Source organism: Hypomesus nipponensis, chromosome 24 (assembly GCF_054491055.1).
Source record: "Hypomesus nipponensis isolate SF chromosome 24, ASM5449105v1, whole genome shotgun sequence".
Classification (NCBI taxonomy): Eukaryota; Metazoa; Chordata; class Actinopteri; order Osmeriformes; family Osmeridae; genus Hypomesus; species Hypomesus nipponensis.
Genome location: NC_140384.1, coordinates 3,922,222 through 3,942,500, shown reverse-complemented (window position 1 = coordinate 3,942,500; position 20,279 = coordinate 3,922,222). Strand labels below are relative to the sequence as shown.

General features: G+C 53.5%; 1 protein-coding gene across 1 annotated transcript in view; it reads right to left on the bottom strand.

Moving 5' to 3' along the window:
- Positions 1 to 20,279, bottom strand: part of adgrv1 (adhesion G protein-coupled receptor V1) — a 92,513-nt gene that overhangs the window by 23,511 nt on the left and 48,723 nt on the right. Inside the window, exons 83-84 of the mRNA XM_084690566.1 lie at positions 2,518 to 2,634; positions 82 to 260 (exon numbers count right to left, since the gene is read on the bottom strand). Coding sequence (XP_084546692.1) covers positions 82 to 260; positions 2,518 to 2,634 — 296 coding nt within the window. The remainder of the gene's footprint in view (positions 1 to 81; positions 261 to 2,517; positions 2,635 to 20,279) is intronic.

The following is a 20,279-nucleotide window of genomic DNA, read 5'->3' as shown; positions in this document are numbered from 1 at the left end:
AACCGGACTCAAATGGCTCGTGTGTGTATGCGTGTGTGCGTGCGTGTTTGCCTAAGGTGTGTGTGCGTGTGTGTGACTCACACATCCCCCAGCACCGGGCCGTAGACGCTGTGTATGCTCCAGTTGAGTCCCCCGAGCAGCACGATGACCAGCAGGATGATGACCAGCGCGGGGAGTCCCCAGCCCAACAGGAAGTAGAGCAGGTGCCGGCGCTCGGTGTGCTCGTCGTTCATCACCAACACCTGCCAGAAGTTCACCGCCTGGGGGGCGAGAGACACGCGCGGCGAGTGAGAAAAACACAGGGAGAGAGAGAGAGAGACGAGGCGGGGGGGGGGGGGGGGGGGGGGGCGCGGTTGTTCTACGTGTTATTGACGACACCCGAGGCACACATTTGAACCCGCTCTTCCCCCCCCTCCCCCCCCCCCCCCCCCGGAGATGGGTGATGTCATCCCCCATTCAAGTCATCCTCCCTGGAAAGCAAAGCCGCAAACCATCGTGCGACGCCTTTATTTTGACACGAGCGGCAGAGAGTCGGTCAGATTTAGCCGTGTTTGGCCGTCGTGGCACAAACGAATTAGGGAAAGAGTTTGTGCTGTGCTGGTTCTCGCTGCAGCACTGTGACCCCGGATGAGTGCAGTGTTCCAGCAGGTCTTGGCAAGCCCAGAAGCGGGCCCTGCTGTTATGAAATGCTGTGGAGCTCCGAGCTGGCCGCACTTGTCGCCACGCCTCCACGACAGGCTCCACCTAGCCCCGCTTGACTTCATGATGGGATGTTTCTTTGGCGACGGGCCAAGTCCCTACTCCCGGGGCCAAGCTGCGTTATCGACCCGCCGTGCGCGAGGCCCCAGAGAGGGTAGTGGCGCCCGGGCAAATACGCTACTTAGCGAAAACGCCTGCCACCTGATAGGCGGGGAGTGTGGAGGCAGATCCCGGATCGATGGGAGGAACAGGAAGGGGTTTTAGCGTGGCAAGTCAATGGAGCGACTCCTTAGCTCCTTCGCTCTGACGGCTGACAAGGGCAGAGATGAAAGACAAGGAGAGAAGGAGAGAGAGACAGAGACCGAGAGAGAGTGAGGGGAGGGAGGGAGAATATGGTAGGGAGGATTCAGCGTCGAGAGCTAAGGGAGGGTTCAAACGTTTGTGGAAAATTCGGAAGAGTCCTTTTTAAAGGAATGCCTTCCGGCGTGAATCACGGTTTTGACTGTTTCCGCCGCAACATCAGTCAAAGCAAACATCTCGCCCCGTCGCCCAATCCCTGTCCTCCAAACGCTCCGTTCCTCAGAGCCCCAGCTCTTCCTGTCTCTCGCGGAGACGCTGAGATATTTATCCCTTCAGACATCTCCCAGGACATCTGGAAAGTGCCCATACTTCAGCCTATACTGCCCATGTTTCTCACATAGTCAATCTCCATTAGGTCATTGAAGTCGCTAATCTTTTAATACTTCAGGAAAAATCACAAGTTGTGTGCCAAGAAAGATTACATCTACAACGTAAACACGGAGGCAGGCAGAGTGAATTTCCTCGTCACACGGGGCAAGACTGTTGAACTGAATCTGGAAGGAACCAGTCGCGACCGGAGGCGGGGGCAGGTTCATTCAGGGTGAGGGGGCCTAGGTCGATGTTCCCCCTTTGGCGGATAATTAGACGGCAGTACCATGGTTCAGCAGCTCTCGTATGACCCCCACTTCTGCATCGTAGAGCAGTTCACAAGCCATCTCCCCGTGATCTGGGCTTATTCTTTTCTAAATGGGAACTTGGAGTTCCAAAGCTTTTTGGTTAGGAACTCTGGTTCAATGTGACCCCTCTGTGGCCTAGATGTGCTTGTTATTTCAGGCTGTGGGAGTATGGATAGCTAAGCCCGGGGGGCTTTGCCTCCCTCTGAAACGTTATGTCACAAAGGATGGCTGGGGGGGGGGGGGGGGGGGGGCAGGGAGAGCTGCTCCAAATGAGGGTGGGGGCGGGGGAGGCTGGGTCACCGGTGAAGGGTTGAAGGTCGTTGACCCCGTCCCCCGTCTCGCCACAAACATGCAGAAAGATCCGGAAGGTAAAAAGCAGCCTTGGGCAGTGGCAACACAGGACGACGTGTGTTATATAAAAGACAAAAGACCGAATGAAAGTTTATGCCAAGTGAAGGAAAAGAGATTAAAAGAGGAAGAGGCTGCCACTTAAAAAAAAAATATCTTCATTTATGAAGACGGTATTTCAAATGAACTGAGACAATGAAAACCATTAACGTCTAAATATTAGATAAAGGGCAGTTTCTTGAACTGCCTTCAACACCACCGTCATTGTTTAAAGGAGTCATTGGAGGAAAAGTTGCACGGTAACGACAAAAACAAACAAACATTCAAACAAATGTAAACGACATGAGGACATCGTGGACAATGCCCAAGGGCTTGGCTACAAGCCTTTAAACAATCAACGATGCAAAGCAGCGCAAACTCAAGATAGATGGACTGACTGAGGGAGCCGTGCGTGCGTGCGTGTGTGTGTGTGGGGGGGTGCTTGGTTGTTTACCTGGATGAGCATCCAGCTGAACTGGCTGAGGTGAAAGTAGTGAGACAGGAGGCCCAGGGCGGCGCAGCTATCCTCTGAGAGAACCTGTCCTCGGAACGCAGACACCAGGAAGCACACCTGCGACACAGGAACGAGAGGCAGAGAGGCCGAGGCAGAGAGGCAGAGAGGAGACAGAGAGAGAGGGGGACACGCTCCCGTCAAATAGGGGTGAGGTAAACACACACGACAGCCGTCGCGCACATGCATGTTTCGTCAACACCGAAAACGACGCCTTGATGCTGGCACTTTGGACACAGACAAAGACGAGGACAAAGGCTCTCGTCGTTGACCCCTGACAAGTTCCCCCCCTGGCAACTCGGCAGGCTGGAAGTAGATGATTTATGGCATTGTTATTGTCCATGCATTTTTAAACAGCTGACAGGATTCGATACACTCCAGTGAGATCCCGCAGACCTGTTACATCACAATGCACCAAGACAGGCAAAATAAAAAACAACCCCAGGCAAATGACGCTTTTTGGGTGTGTGCGCGCGTGCTCTTGCAAGCGTCTGTGTGTCCGTCCTGCGGTGAAGGGCACAGCAGAGTTACTCAAGGCGGACACAATATGTGTGTGTGTGCGTGCGTGCGTGCGTGTGAGTGTTCTCCTGCGAGTGTTTGTGTGGTAGTGGGGGCAGAAAATCCATGACGGCAGCTGAAAATCCTGGCACCCCTATCTGTGAGCCCAATGAACCCATGGGACTAGGACTGCAGCCAACATACAGGTATCTGTTACACAATACCAGTTCACCAGGTGCCCATGCCATGCAGATAGGAATAAAACGACATTCACAGAGAGTGTGTGAGAGAGAGAGAGAGAGAGAGAGAGGTGGAAAGAGGGTGCGAGAGAGAGAGTGAGCGTGAGAGAGCTGGGGGTCTCTCGTTAGAAGGGGTGGAAGACGCAAGACGAGACAGGGACTGAGAGCAGGGTGAGGAGGGGCAAGTTGCAGAGATGAGAAAAAGACGAGGAACGTTGGATTTCCACAAATGAGTTTGAAGCAAACTTCCGCTCCGAGCTGCAGCCTCGAGAGGGGAGTTCATGTGAGGAGTCTCTCTGCTGGAGCCTCTCTCCCCAAGCTGAGCTCTCCTTCATGACCTGTTTGTCTCTCTGTCTGCCTGACTGCCTGTCTGTCTGTCTGTCTGTCTGTCTGTCTGTCTGTCTGTCTGTCTGTCTACCTCCTTGTTTGCTTGCCTGCCTGCCTGTTTGTCTGTCTGCCTGTTTGTCTGTCTGTCTGACTGCCTCCTTGTTTGCTTGCCTGCCTGCCTGCTTGTCTGTCACTCTCAGGGTAATGAAACTCAGCCTGTGGCACACTGTGCTGTGGAGCTCCCCCCCTGTGACACAGTATAATGGACTGACCCTGGAGGCTGCTCCTGCCATCAGAGGATGACTCATCCACCAGCTTATGTTACCAAAGAGAGACACACAGGTGTGTGTGTGCGCGAGAGAGAGTGAGAGTGTGTGTCGGGGGAGGGGGGAGGGGAGGGGGGGGCAGAGCAACTGAAAGAACACCCGTCTTATCTCCAGCGATGGGATAGGACGCCAGATGGCTGCACCCCATATCTCTCTGTCTCTCTCTCTCTCTCTCTCTCTCTCTCTCTCTCTCTCCCAGTGGCTCTGGATGAGCACTCCACCATCGCCCCTTCGTCACCTTCCTCCTCCTCATCGCCAGTCAGACTGCCCCAGCCCTACCATGCCGCCCAACCAGACTGGGTACTTCACGAGTACACCAACACAAACACACCCACACGGCATGCATGCACACAGACGCGCATCCATCAGGGTGAATAACGCGGCGTTCGTGTGCGGCGAGATGTTTCACGGGGATTGAAGACTCGTCGCGTTTGTGTCATGACAGGAGCTTAGCTGCGGCCCTCTGATCGCAGACGCGCAGTCTTCGGCCGCCGAGACGCGACGAAACGACGACAAGAGGGCGCGAATCAGGCACGCGAGGACGGAGCGCGCGTTGGCAGGGCGCCCGGCTTTGACAACGCTGCGGGTGAGAAACCCAGCCTCGACGAGCAAGTACATGACGTGGGTGCACGCAATACGTTTCAATGGCTTGTCAGGTCATATTTCGGTGGGAGAGGGAGACTAAATACTATTATATTCCATATCACACCTACTGCAGTTGTCTACCCTGTATGAAGTTGTTTAAGTCTGTAACAGAGCTACGGTCGATACTCAAGTCTTCCGAAGCAACATTACTCATCACTAAAGCACAATGGCTCAGGTGGGGCAAGAAAAACAGACCGGATCTTTGCTGCAACAAAACAAGTTCTAGATCCGGTTACACTAGCACGCAAATGGCTTAGTTGTGTTGGGGTGACGGAATAATGCAGTCGCCCGGGGCTGCCACTCTAACAAACAGGAGTGAGCGGTGAGTTGACCTGTGTGTCACCAAGGGAAGGGTGGTGCAGTCTGCTCCGTGCTGCTGTGGAGCAGCCCCATTGGGTTGGAATCTCAAAATGCCACCGCGGCCCAATGGTGACCCTTCCAAAACAAACAGAGATTGATTGTCCTTTCCCCTCCCTCCCTCCCTCCCTCCCTCCCTCCCTCCCTCCCTCCCTCCCTCCCTCCCTCCCTCCCTCCCTCCCTCCCTCCCTCCCTCCCTCCCTCCCTCCCTCCCTCCCTCCCTCCCTCCCTCCCTCCCTCCCTCCCTCCCTCCCTCCCTCCCTCCCTCCCTCCCTCCCTCCCTCCCTCCCATTCTCTTCAGCTCAGCTCTCTAGCTGGGAAACCTGCTTTCAGACCATCTCTTTTCCATCTGTTTGAAGTCTTCATCCATGAAATCAGCCGGCCCTTGCTGAACTGTATTTTTCTCCTCTCTGAATCCCATTTCAAGTCATAAATAAAGTAGGGCTACATTTGAACAAACAATGGCTGAGGCAGGCTTCAAACGTGTGCTCCCAGCTCTGTGTGTGTGTGTTTGTGTGGGTGAAGCCAAACAGGAAGGAAACCAGGGTAGGCGTGAATTGGAACCGAGATGACAGCCAGGTGGTTGCCGGTGGGAAGGGTGATTCCGGGAAGCAGGGTTATTTGGCGGACTTAAATCTCAGGTTGGCCAAGGGCAGCGCATGCGACAGGCCCAGCTAGCATAGCTCTGGACTGGAAACACACGCGCAAGCGGGGGCACACACACACTTGTGTGAACAAGCACAGACGAGCCAACTTCAAATGAGTAACAGGCAAAATGTACATTTCCCCTTAGTCATCTCAAAGATCACCACATTCACTGTCACAACCAAAGCTCGGTTCCGGAAAACCCCTCTGTGTGTCTTTGCTGCTTGATAAAGGGGTGCTTTGTAATAGCCATTAAAGACCCCGGCGACAGACACCAGACAACAATGACACTCCACGAGTCAGAGGCATCGACTGACTCGTTTGAGAGAAGCCCTGACTCAGGGGGGTGAGAGGATGTGGTCATATAAGACCTGGGGGTGGGGAGGGGGGGAAAGCACCTGGAGCAAGAGAGATCCTACTCATTACTGGCTCTCCACGTCGCTGTGTACCGGGGCCAGCCTGCAGCTGCTGTGACACTGTTGGGACACTGGGACACAACAGATCACAGACAGGGCAAGGGACCCAGTCAGGGGGGGGGGGGGATTAGGCATGCAAGGTTCAGCCAAGCACAATGGACAGGATCAGTGCATCGAATACCCCCACTACCCCCCCCCCCCCCCCCCCACTACCCCCCCCCACCCCCACTACCCCCCCCCCCCCACACCCCTACTACCCCCCCCCCCCACCATCACTGGACGGGAAGCAGGAAAATCAACTGTGGCGTGGCCTGCCCTCTCCCGAGAGACGTCTCCCTCTCTATTTTTGGATCGATCTGCTTGGCTCTCCGTGCGACGCATGACCAAAATAAAAGTCCTCTGATAAACGTCCATAAAATACCTCCCCTGAAATCAGCCACACCGCACAGCCGCCGTTAACCTAAGACGACAGATTACCCAGGTCTCCACAAAGGCAGGACTCCCCCGGTGTTTATCACCACCACGAAGGGCAGCGACAGAGAGACACAGAGTCTGGGACACACACACACACACAGACGGAGGCAGATAGCTGAGCTGACAGGCCACACAGTCACGAGCGCAAAAAGCCGACCTCTTCAAAGGCAATACAACAAACACAAAGACATTTCCGAAAAACTGGAAGGTATTCTGTCGAAAAGGAGCGGCGGCCTGTCCGTCAAGCGAAGGCCAAACCTTTTAACTGTCAGCTCGTTCTGACCGGCCAGGGGGACGGGGAGAGGGAGCAGGTGGAGGTCACGGACTGGGCGAGCAAAACAGCGCTTCGAGACAATCGAACGGAGCCTACAGGCTTGTTGGACAAGAACCTGGCCCTGTCTATTTGGCTCTGGGTTTGTTTGGAGGAGGGGTAGGGTCTAGGTTCACCGGCTCCCCCCACGTGGATGGGTCACGTGGGCTAGGGTTACAGTTGACAGGTACAAATGTTACCTTCGGTGTCGGTTAGGGATCACCCTGTGTCCAGGAGTCTCCACGTCTAGACCTTTAGGCATCTTTATCATTGAAACCAGACAGGGAAGTGCGGACCCTCCCTTATCTAGGTGGGCGTCTGTGTAAACGCGTTTGTCTTCCAAGGGTGGTTTGCGTGCGTGCGTGCGCTTTGTTCGAGCACGCCTATGTGTTTGCATTGAAGCGTTTGTGTGTGTGTGTGTGTGCGCGCGCTTTGGCGCAAGCTCGTGAGCTTGTTTGCGCCGAGGCGGCTCGTGTGCGATCGCGCACGAACTCACGGGCGTAACGGGAACTTCGGAGGGCACGCCCGCACAAACGACCCGGAGCCTGCCTCTTATTTACGATCCCCGAGTACAAAGATGACTTCTCCAGATACTGCCTCGCTCACACGCAAGCACGCCCCGGCCAGAGGCACCCGGGGGAGAGCGAGGCACAAAGGCAGGCAGTCTTTTCCTGTGGAAGACACCGTGCGTGTTTGTCGTCAGGCACCGAGAGCCAAGGAGCCTCGCCCGTGGTTGGCCCATCGGTTCGGACGGCGAGCCAATCAGGGAGCTCCTCCTTTGTTCAGGGCTGAAAGCACATGGCTGGGTATGGGACGGTTGTTGTTGGGTTTCTCTCGTGGTGTCTACCGCCGCTGGCCTATAAGCCCACCAGCTGTTTGGTTGCCATGGGGATCTACAAAGTCATCTACGAGACAGGATGGTGCTTATCAGACGTAAAAAATAAGATCTGCTAACTCCCCAAAAATATTCTCACGATCAGTTGATATGTATTTCTTTTCCAAAACCCATTTCAGTCAAAATTGCTGGGGTTGGGATTCATCAAATATTGAATGATTTGGTGTTCTCACTGTTCTGGTAAGCTGTATGTGTGTCTAACAAAGTGAGTCAACACTCGGAGCCGAATACCTTGTCGCAATCCAAACAGCTCCTGGTGCGCGTGTTTCTGGCAGGTTCCTCTCCCCTTGCCTGATCGATACAGTATCTCCGCCGACGCTAGCTCTGGCGGCGCGTCACCGCGGCTAATAATAGCATCCGCCAGAGAGCGTGACGTCAGCGAGGAGGCCCAGGGCTGTGGGCTCGCTGTGCCAGGGGCTCCTCCGCACCGCCCTGCTGTCCTGAAGCCCTCATCTTACCCCCCCCGTGCTCCCTGCCTTCTCTCTCGTTCTGCCCCTGTCCCTCCCCCCCCTGCTTTAAGAGGTACCGGTCTGAACGAGCTCTCTCTCCATCGCCCAGGCAGCATCGTGGGTATTTCTTCAGCTGCTTTTGTTCAGCAGAGGGGGACGGAGCGCCGAGCAACAGCCTAAGCCCCCTCCCTCCCTACCCCCGCACGTCTCGGCTGCTTCCTCTTCCTCCCTGCCCCCCCCCCCCCCCTTTGCCAGCCAGACACAAGACTTGCTGTTCCTCTGATCCTCCCCCCCCTCCCCCACCATCACCTCCCCCTGCTCTTTCTGCCTCTCCCTCTCTCTCGCTCACTGACAGGGTCCCACACAGCCTGTGAGGAGCCTGGTGTACCGAGAGAGAGAGACAGAGACAGAGAGGGAGAGAGAGGAGAGAGAGAGAGGAGAGAGAGAGAGGAGAGAGAGAGACAGAGACAGAGAGGGAGAGAGAGAGAGAGAGAGAGGAGAGAGAGAGACAGAGAGAGGAGAGAGAGAGAGAGAGAGAGAGAGAGAGAGAGAGAGAGAGAGAGAGAGAGAGAGAGAGAGAGAGGAGAGAGAGAGACAGAGAGAGAGAGAGAGAGAGAGAGAGAGAGAGAGAGAGAGAGCGAGAGAGAGAGCGAGAGTGATAGACACACACACAGAGAGAGAGAGAGAGAGAGAGAGAGAGAGAGAGAGAGAGAGAGAGAGAGAGAGAGAGAGAGAGAGAGAGAGAGAGAGAGAGAGAGAGATGAAATGAAGGAGAAACAGGGACAAAACAAGAACTTCCAATGGTCACACTGTGTAGATTAAGAGAAGCCCATAAGCTCTGTGCGGCTACAAATTCCATAACAAGAGTTCCAAAGCTGAGCTCAAACCCAGGGCATCAGTGGTGTGACCCTGCCCCAAAACGTGCCCATAACCGGCCTTCCTCGCGCTGGTCAATGTGTCCGTGACGAGCACGCAGCCTTCCCGCTTATCAGCAGCTGACACACTCCCCGAAACGAACAGTGTGTGCACTAAGGCCGCGTTTATTTGCACACCCGGTACTCAACACGTACTCCACCTATGTGTGTGTGTGTGGGCGCGTGCTGCGAGACGGGGGTGGGGGGGGGGAGGGGCCACTCGAAGCTCGCTCGGAGGTGGGTTAGTGGGGCAGCGCGCGCGCGGGGGGGGGGGCGTGCGGGTGATTTAGGGCCTGTCTGAGGACGCGAGTGAGGCTGGCGGGACGCTGACAGAGAGAAGGAGCCCCTGGCAGACTTGAGGGGGGGGGGGCTTCCCCGACGACACACGGTAACCGTGCTGGTAACATGGTAACCATGGTGAACACACTGCTGGCCTGGTGTGTTAGGCCTTGTGTGTAGCCCTTTAGGCATAGTGTGTAGCCCTTTAGACCTAGTGTGTAGCCCTTTAGACCTGGTCTGTAGCCCTTTAGGCCTAGTGTGTGCCCTTTAGACCTAGTGTGTAGCCCTTTAGACCTAGTGTGTAGCCCTTTAGACCTAGTGTGTAGCCCTTTAGACCTAGTGTGTAGCCCTTTAAGCCTAGTGTGTAGCCCTTTAGACCTAGTGTGTAGCCCTTTAGACCTAGTGTGTAGCCCTTTAGGCCTAGTGTGTAGCCCTTTAGGCCTAGTGTGTAGCCCTTTAGGCCTAGTGTGTAGCCCTTTAGACCTAGTGTGTAGCCCTTTAGACCTAGTGTGTAGCCCTTAAGGCCTAGTGTGTAGCCCTTTAGGCCTAGTGTGTAGCCCTTTAGACCTAGTGTGTAGCCCTTTAGACCTAGTGTGTAGCCCTTTAGACCTAGTGTGTAGCCCTTTAGGCCTAGTGTGTAGCCCTTTAGACCTAGTCTGTAGCCCTTTAGACCTAGTGTGTAGCCCTCTAGACCTAGTGTGTAGCCCTTTAGACCTAGTCTGTAGCCCTTTAGACCTAGTGTGTAGCCCTTTAGACCTAGTCTGTAGCCCTTTAGACCTAGTGTGTAGCCCTTTAGGCCTAGTGTGTGCCCTTTAGACCTAGTGTGTAGCCCTCTAGACCTAGTGTGTAGCCCTTTAGACCTAGTGTGTAGCCCTTTAGACCTAGTGTGTAGCCCTTTAGACCTAGTGTGTAGCCCTTTAGGCCTAGTGTGTAGCCCTTTAGGCCTAGTGTGTAGCCCTTTAGACCTAGTGTGTAGCCCTTTAGGCTTTGTGTGTAGCCCTTTAGGCTTTGTGTGTAGCCCTTTAGGCCTAGTGTGTAGCCCTTTAGACCTAGTGTGTAGCCCTCTAGACCTAGTGTGTAGCCCTTTAGGCCTAGCGTGTAGCCCTTTAGGCCTAGTGTGTAGCCCTTTAGACCTAGTGTGTAGCCCTTTAGGCCTAGTGTGTAGCCCTTTAGGCCTAGTGTGTAGCCCTTTAGGCCTAGTGTGTAGCCCTTTAGGCCTAGTGTGTAGCCCTTTAGGCCTAGTGTGTAGCCCTTTAGACCTAGTGTGTAGCCCTTTAGGCCTAGTGTGTAGCCCTTTAGGCCTAGTGTGTAGCCCTTTAGGCCTAGTGTGTAGCCCTTTAGACCTAGTGTGTAGCCCTTTAGGCCTAGTGTGTAGCCCTTTAGACCTAGTGTGTGCCCTTTAGGCCTAGTGTGTAGCCCTTTAGACCTAGTGTGTGCCCTTTAGGCCTAGTGTGTAGCCCTTTAGACCTAGTGTGTGCCCTTTAGGCCTAGTGTGTAGCCCTTAAGGCCTAGTGTGTAGCCCTTTAGGCCTAGTGTGTAGCCCTTTAGACCTAGTGTGTAGCCCTTTAGACCTAGTGTGGATCCCGTGTGTGTTGAGTGTGGGTCCCCTCACAATGTCAAAGATGTTGGGCGAACACGATCCGAATATCCTAGGACACAATAGTATACAATCAAACAGAGCAGTACTGTTGCAATACAGATGATGTTCCCAGTGGCGGGGGCTCAAAGCAGGGCTCGGCCCAAGGACGTCCATCGTGTGGTTGCGTTCGATACCGCCTCGGGTTACTTACTGCGAGATCGGCAAGTAAAGGCCTCTGTTGTTTTGGGTTTACACTCCCATCCCAAAAGTCTTTTGCTGTCATCAAACAAGCACCCATCCTTGCCCTGTTGCACACCCAAACAACTGACCCCACCCCTACCGTCCTCGGCTCAACACCCATGGCAGTGGTGCGGGCGGCCAGTGAGGGACGATGACGTGACGCCCTCGTCAAACGCAGGTCGGTTGGCGAGAGCAATGCGGGGTGTCGATGTAAGACTCTCTACGTTCCTACACGCACCTCTCCAGGTCCATTCAAGGGGGGCAACAAGGCGGCTTCTGATATCAGCACTGACAAAGCACCGATAAACTCCAGTTTACCGAGGGCAGTGAACTTTATGTGTGCACCGTATATCGCAGGCGCAAAACAAGCACTCACGCACAAACATACAGAATGTGTATGAAGATATATTATCGTACGCCCACACCAACATGCACACAAGAAGCCATTGCGAGGAGCGACGCTCAGCCAAGCATTCCAAACCTCGCTCCACCCACGTGAGACAAACTATGACGCGGGGATCTTCATCCTCTCCTCGCCGAGTCTCACTGCCTCCGACAGGAACTTTGCACAGGCGGCCATCTGTCCGAGAACTACCGCAATCCAAGAGGCCGCTTCTTCAAAGTCCCCCCTGCTACATCTGCTGCGTGCAGCTCACTGAACCAGACAAAGGGCCCATTGGGAGCACCAACACACACACACGGACACGCACACACACGTGTTGCCAGGACGTGGCCCCTAAAGACAACACGGCCCAGCTGCTGAGCATCGGCGCTCGACACGCTTCCACGCGCCGATCTGGATCGACTCAGACACTCTGGAAGCCCCGCAGTGGAGCTCCACATCTGGAGCGGGGGGGGAGAGGTCAGCTCCGGGGGCCAACGGCTGCCACGCTTCCTCTCCTCCCTCCCCTGGGGGCGGTCGGATGGGCCGCGGTCACGCGGCCCCCCAAAAACCGCCGACTCACTGGACCGCCGGAGAGAGAGTGTGAGGAATGACGAGCGACTTCAGACACCGGGGAGGGGGTTTTTGTTACGCTCCGAGCGTCCCTTCAGTAGAGTACACAACGTACCGAACGTACACTCGTACTGTTGCGCCAACGACGGCTGATGAGGTTGTCCTGCTATTCCACGGCAAATCGAATGTTCTCCTGGTGCTCGACATAGCGCCGTGCGCGTGGCCCCTGCTGATTAGATTCGAGGGGGAAACTAGATTTCTGAATGGTACAGTTACATCACAGTCCAGTCGGCCCTGCTTTCTCCCCCACCCTCAGAGGGGGTCACGAGAAGGATCGCCGCCCTTCCATATCCTGCAACCTCATTTCAAGGAATGGATCATGACATCACCGGATCGCGACGTCACATCCTGTGCCACTGGGAGCCCTGGCAGGGATCCTTGATAGCGTACCCACGTGGGCCTCTCGATCAAGCAGGGACCTCCTCGCGTCCCTAAGCGAAACGGCGCGCCGTTCGTCCGTTCGTCGATGCCACCGATCGATCAGTGAGCCAAGAGCCAGATCGGGTTAAGCACCGAACACTCAGTCGTGCTGAAACAGCCCCTCCTAAGCTGTCCAGTCACTGTAGTATAAGCACTATATGGTATATGAGACCGGATTCGTGTGTAAACATCGCTATCCGACAGACTGACGCTGTACAGTGGAGTGTTGCAGACTGAACTATCAGCAGAAGACATGAATATCGCTTCACGCCTCCACCAAAGAACATTGGCAAATCATTTTGAGGAAACATGGCCGACCGATTTCCCAGAAAGTGTCGAGAACAATGAGCTGTAATTCAGAAGTGTGTTCGAAAAAAAATACGTGGCAATTAAGAACCATTGAGGCCCTGGGGCATTCGAGGTTGTCAGCTCGTTCATTTGTGCAGCTCTCATTGTTGACTGTTTAAACCATAGAGACAGAGGGACCCCTATTGATCAAAAAGGACAACAGCAAGAGACAGAATCATTGGAAGCTCAGTGTGTGTGTGTGTGTGTGTGTGTGTGTTAGAGAGAGAGAGCCAAAGAGAAAGTGCATCTATTGTTTATTGCTTGTGTAAAAAAAAAATACACAGGGCTCCATATTTCCTTTAGTTATCATGGTAACGATCATTGTTTTTTTAAAGATAAGGCTAATTTTAGTATTGTTTGTTGCCATGTAAACCAAACAAGAAGCCTACAGTCGGGCCAAACAATTTGTCTTCCGTCCGAACAAAAAGTCTGAATATAGACAAGCTTCTGACTAAATAGAGACGTTTCACGGTTTCCACCTTCTCAATCCACTCGGCGCAGCTTCAGGGAAATATCATTTGCTTTCAGCCTGTGAGTCACATACCACATCTCTCCCTCTCCCTCTCCCTCGCTCTCGCTCTCGCTCTCGCTCTCTCTCTCTCTCTCTCTCTCTCTCTCTCTCTCTCTCTGTCTCTCTCTCTCTGCTCCGCTGTGGAATCCACCAACACACACCTGAGAAGACGATCTACTCAACCCTAAACACACATACGATTTACAAATCCCGACTCAAGTGGGGAAAAAAAAAACGTAAGACTTGTAAGGAATGCAACTAATCTGCAAACTAACATAAGCACATTTAGGTAGGTACAATACCAAAAATGAATTCAGTTCTGCATGTATTGGAAGTCATTCCAATGGTAATCAGCCTGACTAGCTTTCCTGGCGCAGAATAAACAGCCCTGAATCTGTGGATAAACAATCCACAAATTCACTTTTCAAAGGAAATCTGCTGAGTCACTAGATCACGCGATGCACCCTTCTCACCCTCCAAAGTTCAGCCCGGTAAGATTGAAACGGGTGAACGCAAACTGAACTCCAAAAATAGAGCAGGGCAGCCAGGACCCTGGGAAATGGTCCCAGAGTCCTCTGCGAGTTCATCAGGTACCCGGGTGACATCCTGAACTGATAAGGCTCTCCTGTGACTTGGAAGCAATGACCTGTGTGCTAGCCGGGGTTAGAGCACTGCCCTGCGCCGTTGATTCAAACTCGATGAGTTGACTTGCGAAGCAATGTGATGGGTAGGGCAGTTTTACCAACCACGAGGGATTATGTTTGTCCTACAAGAAAATCACGTCATATTTAGCTCCAGGCCTTTCTTAGTTGAGTGACACATAGGTTACATATTCATTTTTACTTGTCATTTTTTTAATAGTTCCGGAACACAATGTTTCAAAAACGTTTTCTATGAAGTGCCAAATAATATATGATGTGTTTTGTATTTAACTCACAACCATAAACAATTCGCAACAGAACTGTCAATCAAACAGTTTACACATAATGAATCTAACAGCTGGATGTCTATTGGCATCCTGTATTTTCAGTTTTGCAGTTGAACCCCGGATTAGATAACGACGGTTTCACCAACCTGATGCAACAGCAGCATCTGGAGAGAGCAGCATCAGGAGGTGTCATGGATGCCGTGGCAACACTATCAAAGCATACTGTCCACACAGCACAATCTATGACCAATGTATGTTCACAGTTTAATTAGGTGTCACGCTATTCCATGTGCACTGGAGTAAATATCGCAGAACCGAGTACAACCTTTGTTTGTGTAACACGGCAAGTTTGTCCGTGCTGTGGAATAGTTTGTTTCTCGCTCTGTAATTAGTTAGTGTGCTCGTTAGTTAGCTACGTGGGTTGGCTACATAGTATTGTGGTCAGTAACTTAGTTAAACATTGACTCTATGTTTAGAAACGCTGAATCAGCCTGGTCTGTTGTTCAACAGAGCCAAGGACCGAACTGTCAAGTCGACCATCTCCAGACCTTGACCGTGTGATATGGGAGAAAGGCTGCTTTCGTTTGCTAAGCTAATTCTGGATAGTGGGGGAAAGTTCAAGGCCCACATCGGCCTGTGTTTGGGGTCACTGTCAATGCGACAACCCACCTGTTTGTGTGTGTGTTTGTGTGTGTGTGTGTTTGTGTCCTTGTCAACTAGTTCAGAAGGGCAGAGTCCACAGGAAGAGTTGCATAGGAAACTCCCAATAATGCGATGCAAATCTAAAAGTGTGACCCTTAACGCCCACAACACACATTCCCACACTGATTAAGCTTCTTTTTTTTAAGCTGATAGTGGAGCAAAACACTAAATGGCAATTCAATGTTTCGAGCTTTTGACCAATTGTATAGTGTTCCATGAGAATGACAGTCATCTACACACAAGTGTCGAAATGACATGAGGACCTACTCTACAATCCCCTCTGTGATGTTACATACGACTCTATAGATTCACCGGCTCGTCTCGGAAGTGATTACCAGAGAGCGAGGGAGGGAGGGAGCAACCCTCGTGCTAACTCATGCTAATTGTCTGATGTGGTGTTGACATCCCGAACACATCTCCTTTGATCATACATCACCACGATGGGGAGTAGCCGACGTCTTCGACTTCTCACGTTTTGTGGGGGAATATTTCGCGGCATCTGGCCATGGCTCGGTCAAAACCGCAGCCCAACAGTAGCTCAGGGGGCGTGTTGGGGTCGATGTTGCTCTCTCTGATAAACCGTGCACGTCAGTGCTCGCGGGGGGGCGGAAAAAAAAACACCGTAGGCCTGAAACGGTTGACTCACAGGACGTGGCGTGTCACTTCCTCTCTCTGACATGGGTTCCCGTGAGAGCGGGGGAGGAGAGGTGAGGCCGTACGTCGGAGGGGGCCCTGACAGACCTGATAGCCCCGCTCAGCCCTGCTCCGCACACAGACAGCAGGACGGATGGAAGGAGCTCAGAATAGAAATGGAGACGTCGCTCTGATGGGAAAGAGAGGGAGTGGGGAGGGAGGCTGAGAGAGAGAGAGAGAGAGAGAGAGAGAGAGAGAGAGAGAGAGAGAGAGAGAGAGAGAGAGGAAGACAAATAAAGGGAAACGAGCCACGTGGAGGGGGAGGAGAGACAGATCACAGTCAGAGAGAGAGGGAGAGAGAGAGAGAGAGAGAGAGAGAGAGAGAGAGAGAGACGGAGGAAGAAAAAGAGTGAAAGGCTAAATAATGTAGCAACACACCATCAGATACACACAGTGCCACATTGAGTGGAAGACAAAGATAGGAGGATGAGACAGGGTGAGCTGTCGGTGGGGTGTAGGGTTACCCCCCTTCTACCACTGATGTGTCCCCCCCCGTCCCCCCCCTCCTACAATATCCTGCAGGGCCCAGGTCAGAGCCAGACTATAGGATTACATTATGAGCCAGCCTGACATACAGGGATTCAGACCATATTAAGTATCTTTAGAGACACTGCCCTTCTCCTTATCACCTTCGACATTCGAAAACCTGCCAGAACCAGTTTGATGCAAGGAAAACAGCGTTACTCATGTGGGCAAATGGAGTTTCAGTTATGATGCAGTTTCAGGTCACGGTGACATCTTTATCACAAGGAGACCTTTTATTCTCCAACCGTCGACTGTAACAAAGTGATAAGGGGGAGACCCTGTGCGAGCTAGTCAGAACATCCCTCTCCCACCTCTCTCTCTCTCTCTCTCTCTCTCTCTCTCTCTCTCTCTCTCTCTCTCTCTCTCTCTCTCTCTCTCTCACCTCTCTCTCCCTCCCTCTGTCTCTCTCTCCCTCTGCTCTGTCTCTCTCTCTACAGTAGGACAATCTCAGAGCACAGTACTACTGACATAAGCCATGCGCTCATGCGGTTAACCACGGACGTCTGACTCACACAAACCTTCCCCCGTCTGCTCTACCAGTGAGGCCTGTCGTTGAGCGATAGGCCTCCAGGTGTCCTACCAAACACCCGACGAGCCGGGTTAGGGGGCTGGGCAGAATCCTCCAAATGATTCCATCGAATCCCTCCCTCCCTCCCTCCCTCCCTCCCTCCCTCCCTCCCTCCCTCCCTCCCTCCCTCCCTCCCTCCCTCCCTCCCTCCCTCCCTCCCTCCCTCCCTCCCTCCCTCCCTCCCTCCCTCCCTCCCTCCCTCCCTCCCTCCCTCCCTCCCTCCCTCCCTCCCTCCCTCCCTCCCTCGCACGCACGTACTTCCTGTCTCCCTCCCAGCGCTAAGAAAATGTCCTGTCGTATCGGCCGTGGCGTTTCCAAGGGTAGACTTCCTGTGGGCTCCTGGGAGCGGAAGGAGCGTTTGACTGTTGGAAGCTCTCCCAGAACGCCAGGATATCCTCTATTACCAGAAGTACGCTCGCATAAACACCTCCCAAAAGCCAGTACTGTATATAAATAATTGAGTGTGAGAACAGGACTGTGGGTAAGAAATGAAGAAAAAAATAAAGTTCATTATCGGTTATAGAGCAGGAGGGAAAATCTGGTGTCCTATTTTCACAACCACAGTGCGGCACGCGGTCACGTAGCAAGTAGCACATGTACACACACGCACGCACACGCACACACACACGCGCGCACAAATCATGTGCTGTGTTCAAGTAACCCCTGGGGCCTCATGTGTAGAGTCAGGTCCTGATGTTAGATATCTCCGACTCCAAACACTCCACGTGACCTGAATTTACCCACAAGTCTCCTTATACACACCCGTACAACCGAGGTAAATAAATAAATGCACGTGCGGCAAAACACCTGAGCATGTCTAATAGCATGCGTGCCGTTTTGGCAAATCGAATCGAATCTTCATGAGCCAGATGGGAATATTATCTGGTTAAGAAAAAGCACATGTTTCACGCTGTTGTTGAAGTGGACAGGGGCAGTTATCTCATTATGCAACATGGGTCTCTACGCTACGACCTGAGTTCACAATTTCAGAATGTCAAGGCTGACACGAATCCCACTGTGGCCTGGACTGATACGAATTGGAATTATGTAAGAGACGAGCTTTAAACTCGCTGGCCTTCTCACCTTCTGCAACACCAAGGCACAGGGAGCAAGGCGTACCATCTGACACGGCGATAAACAAGATTCTGCGAGTAACCAATTCGCCGCGGGGGTTACGTAAGAGAGAGAAACAAAGGGAGGAGAGAGAGGAAAAAAGGGAGATAGAGAGATAGAGGACACACTCCCGGTGTGGCCAAAATCGACGGTTCCGAAGTTCAAAAGCGGAGGAAAACACACAGACGCAGGCCAAGTTGGCCAAATGTTGCCCTCTCCCCAATGAAGTCTGGTGATTTCGCTTCAGGGCCGCAAACAGAAAGCGTGAAAAATCCGTCGAAGAACCACAAAAGAGAACCGAACGAACGTGAACGTGGCGCGGGAGCGGCAGAGGCGGCGCGGGAGGTTTCGCAAAAGCCAGCAGGACAAAAGCGATCGGTCGGGAAAAGGGGTTGCGCGGGGGCGCGGGGACGAATCAGAGTGGTGCGTGTGTGGGGGGGGGTGCAGTTGGCACGAGCGATTTGATTCGGACGTTTGGGTGACTGCGTGCGTCGCTTTGGGGTTACCGTCGTGCGGTTGCCTTCGCGCTTGAGTACGTTGCGTTCGTTTCTTGTGTACGCGTGTGAATGTACAGCGCGTGCGCGCGCCCTCCCCTCGCAGGAGAACACCAACGCAAGACTCCCACCCCCCAACACAGGGTCCTGATGGATGTTTATGGCTTCCATTCTGTGATTGCCTAGGATAAATGTACGTTATTGCCGCTTGTATGAAGAGCCCTAACATGGTTGACACACACACGCACGCACACACACACACAAACACACGAGCCTCAAACAGAGCTGCACAGAGTACGGAGTACATTTCCACTCCAAGCAATCTTCGGTTGTCTCCCTGACGGCGAGGGGCCTATCACCCTGGCCGCTCCACTGCCCCGAGGGGGGTGTGCCTGGAGGTTGCAGAGGGGTCAGCTCACTCTGTCCCTCACTGGGGGGGGGGGGGGGCGGGGGGTGAGGGAGGGGAGGGTCTGATATCCATAATGCCAGTGCCACAGTCTCCATGCCCCCCACGGTCACCTCAGCAGGTGACCCCTGACTGACCCCCCCCCCCCCCCATCGACCCCCCCCCCCACACACACACACACACACAACACCTGGGGGGGGGGGACACACCACTGTCCAGGAACACGGGAGGCGAGCGAGCGAGCGCTCACGAGACACGCGGCAACATGTGACTGAACAGGCATGTTGACTCTTCCTGAACGACCGTTCCCAGCCTCTAATCGCACGGCACTGATTGGTCCCCTGAAGGCGGCTGCATTCTTTTTTCGCCGTGCAAAGTTAGCCTTTTCATCGGCGAATCGCGGGGGCGGCCCATTAATGCAGCGCTCGCCTATCTCTACACCGTGCGCCTGCGCCCCTGTAGATGTGAAGGCGTCAGACGGGCGTAGATGGGGCAGATAGGTGGAAAGGAAGGGAGAGAGGGATGGGGGAAGCATCGCGACTATGTCCATCCTCGCTCGACCCTCATTTTGCGAGGGCAGACCGGCCTCTCTCCTCACCACACCATTCAATGAATTTCTGAAGGTGTTCCATCCGATAATAATACAAAATCAAATAAAAACTTAGCGGAGGAATGAGGGAGGGAGCGTGCGAGGGAGAGAAAAAGGGAGAGCTGCAGAGAGGCAGGAAGGAGAAGACACTTGACTAACTCACACCCCTAAAAGTCAAGAGGGTCCTCCGCAGCGCCACGCCGTTCCGCCACCTCCTCCTCATTCATCAAAACGAGAATCCGAACAGACGGCAGCCTTCTCGCGCGGGGAAGGAGCCGACTCAGAACAAAGGGGCTGCGGGGCGATAGATCATCCGAGGCCCTTTGAATTTTTCGCCTCACAGAGAGAATCACTAATCACTGTCTGAGGGCCACGGACGGCGAATCTTCTCCGGATCCCGTCCCTGACATCAGAGACCCAGACGAAGCTATGAGGCCCCCTCCCACGTGGACTAAGAGGAGGTTTAACCCAGTTCCACAGCCTCTCCACAGCGGATGAACTCTGAACCTTTGCCCTTCTCAGCCATCTGGCATTGTGGGATTTGTGCATGCATACAGGGGGCAGGGTGGTTCAGGGAATTGATAAAGCCTGACCCGATTCCGAGGTCCCCGTTACATTATTTGCACAAAGCTGGATAAATATAACGAGAGAGGCTGTGCATGGGCTGTGTACACCAACATGACCTTGATGAACCCAACCTCTGCTAGTCATACTGGCGTGCCTGGGGCAAACTCTGGCGACCATACTAGTCATGTGTTAGCGGATGTCGCACAAGCCATCTAATTGTTTTCAGAATCCTT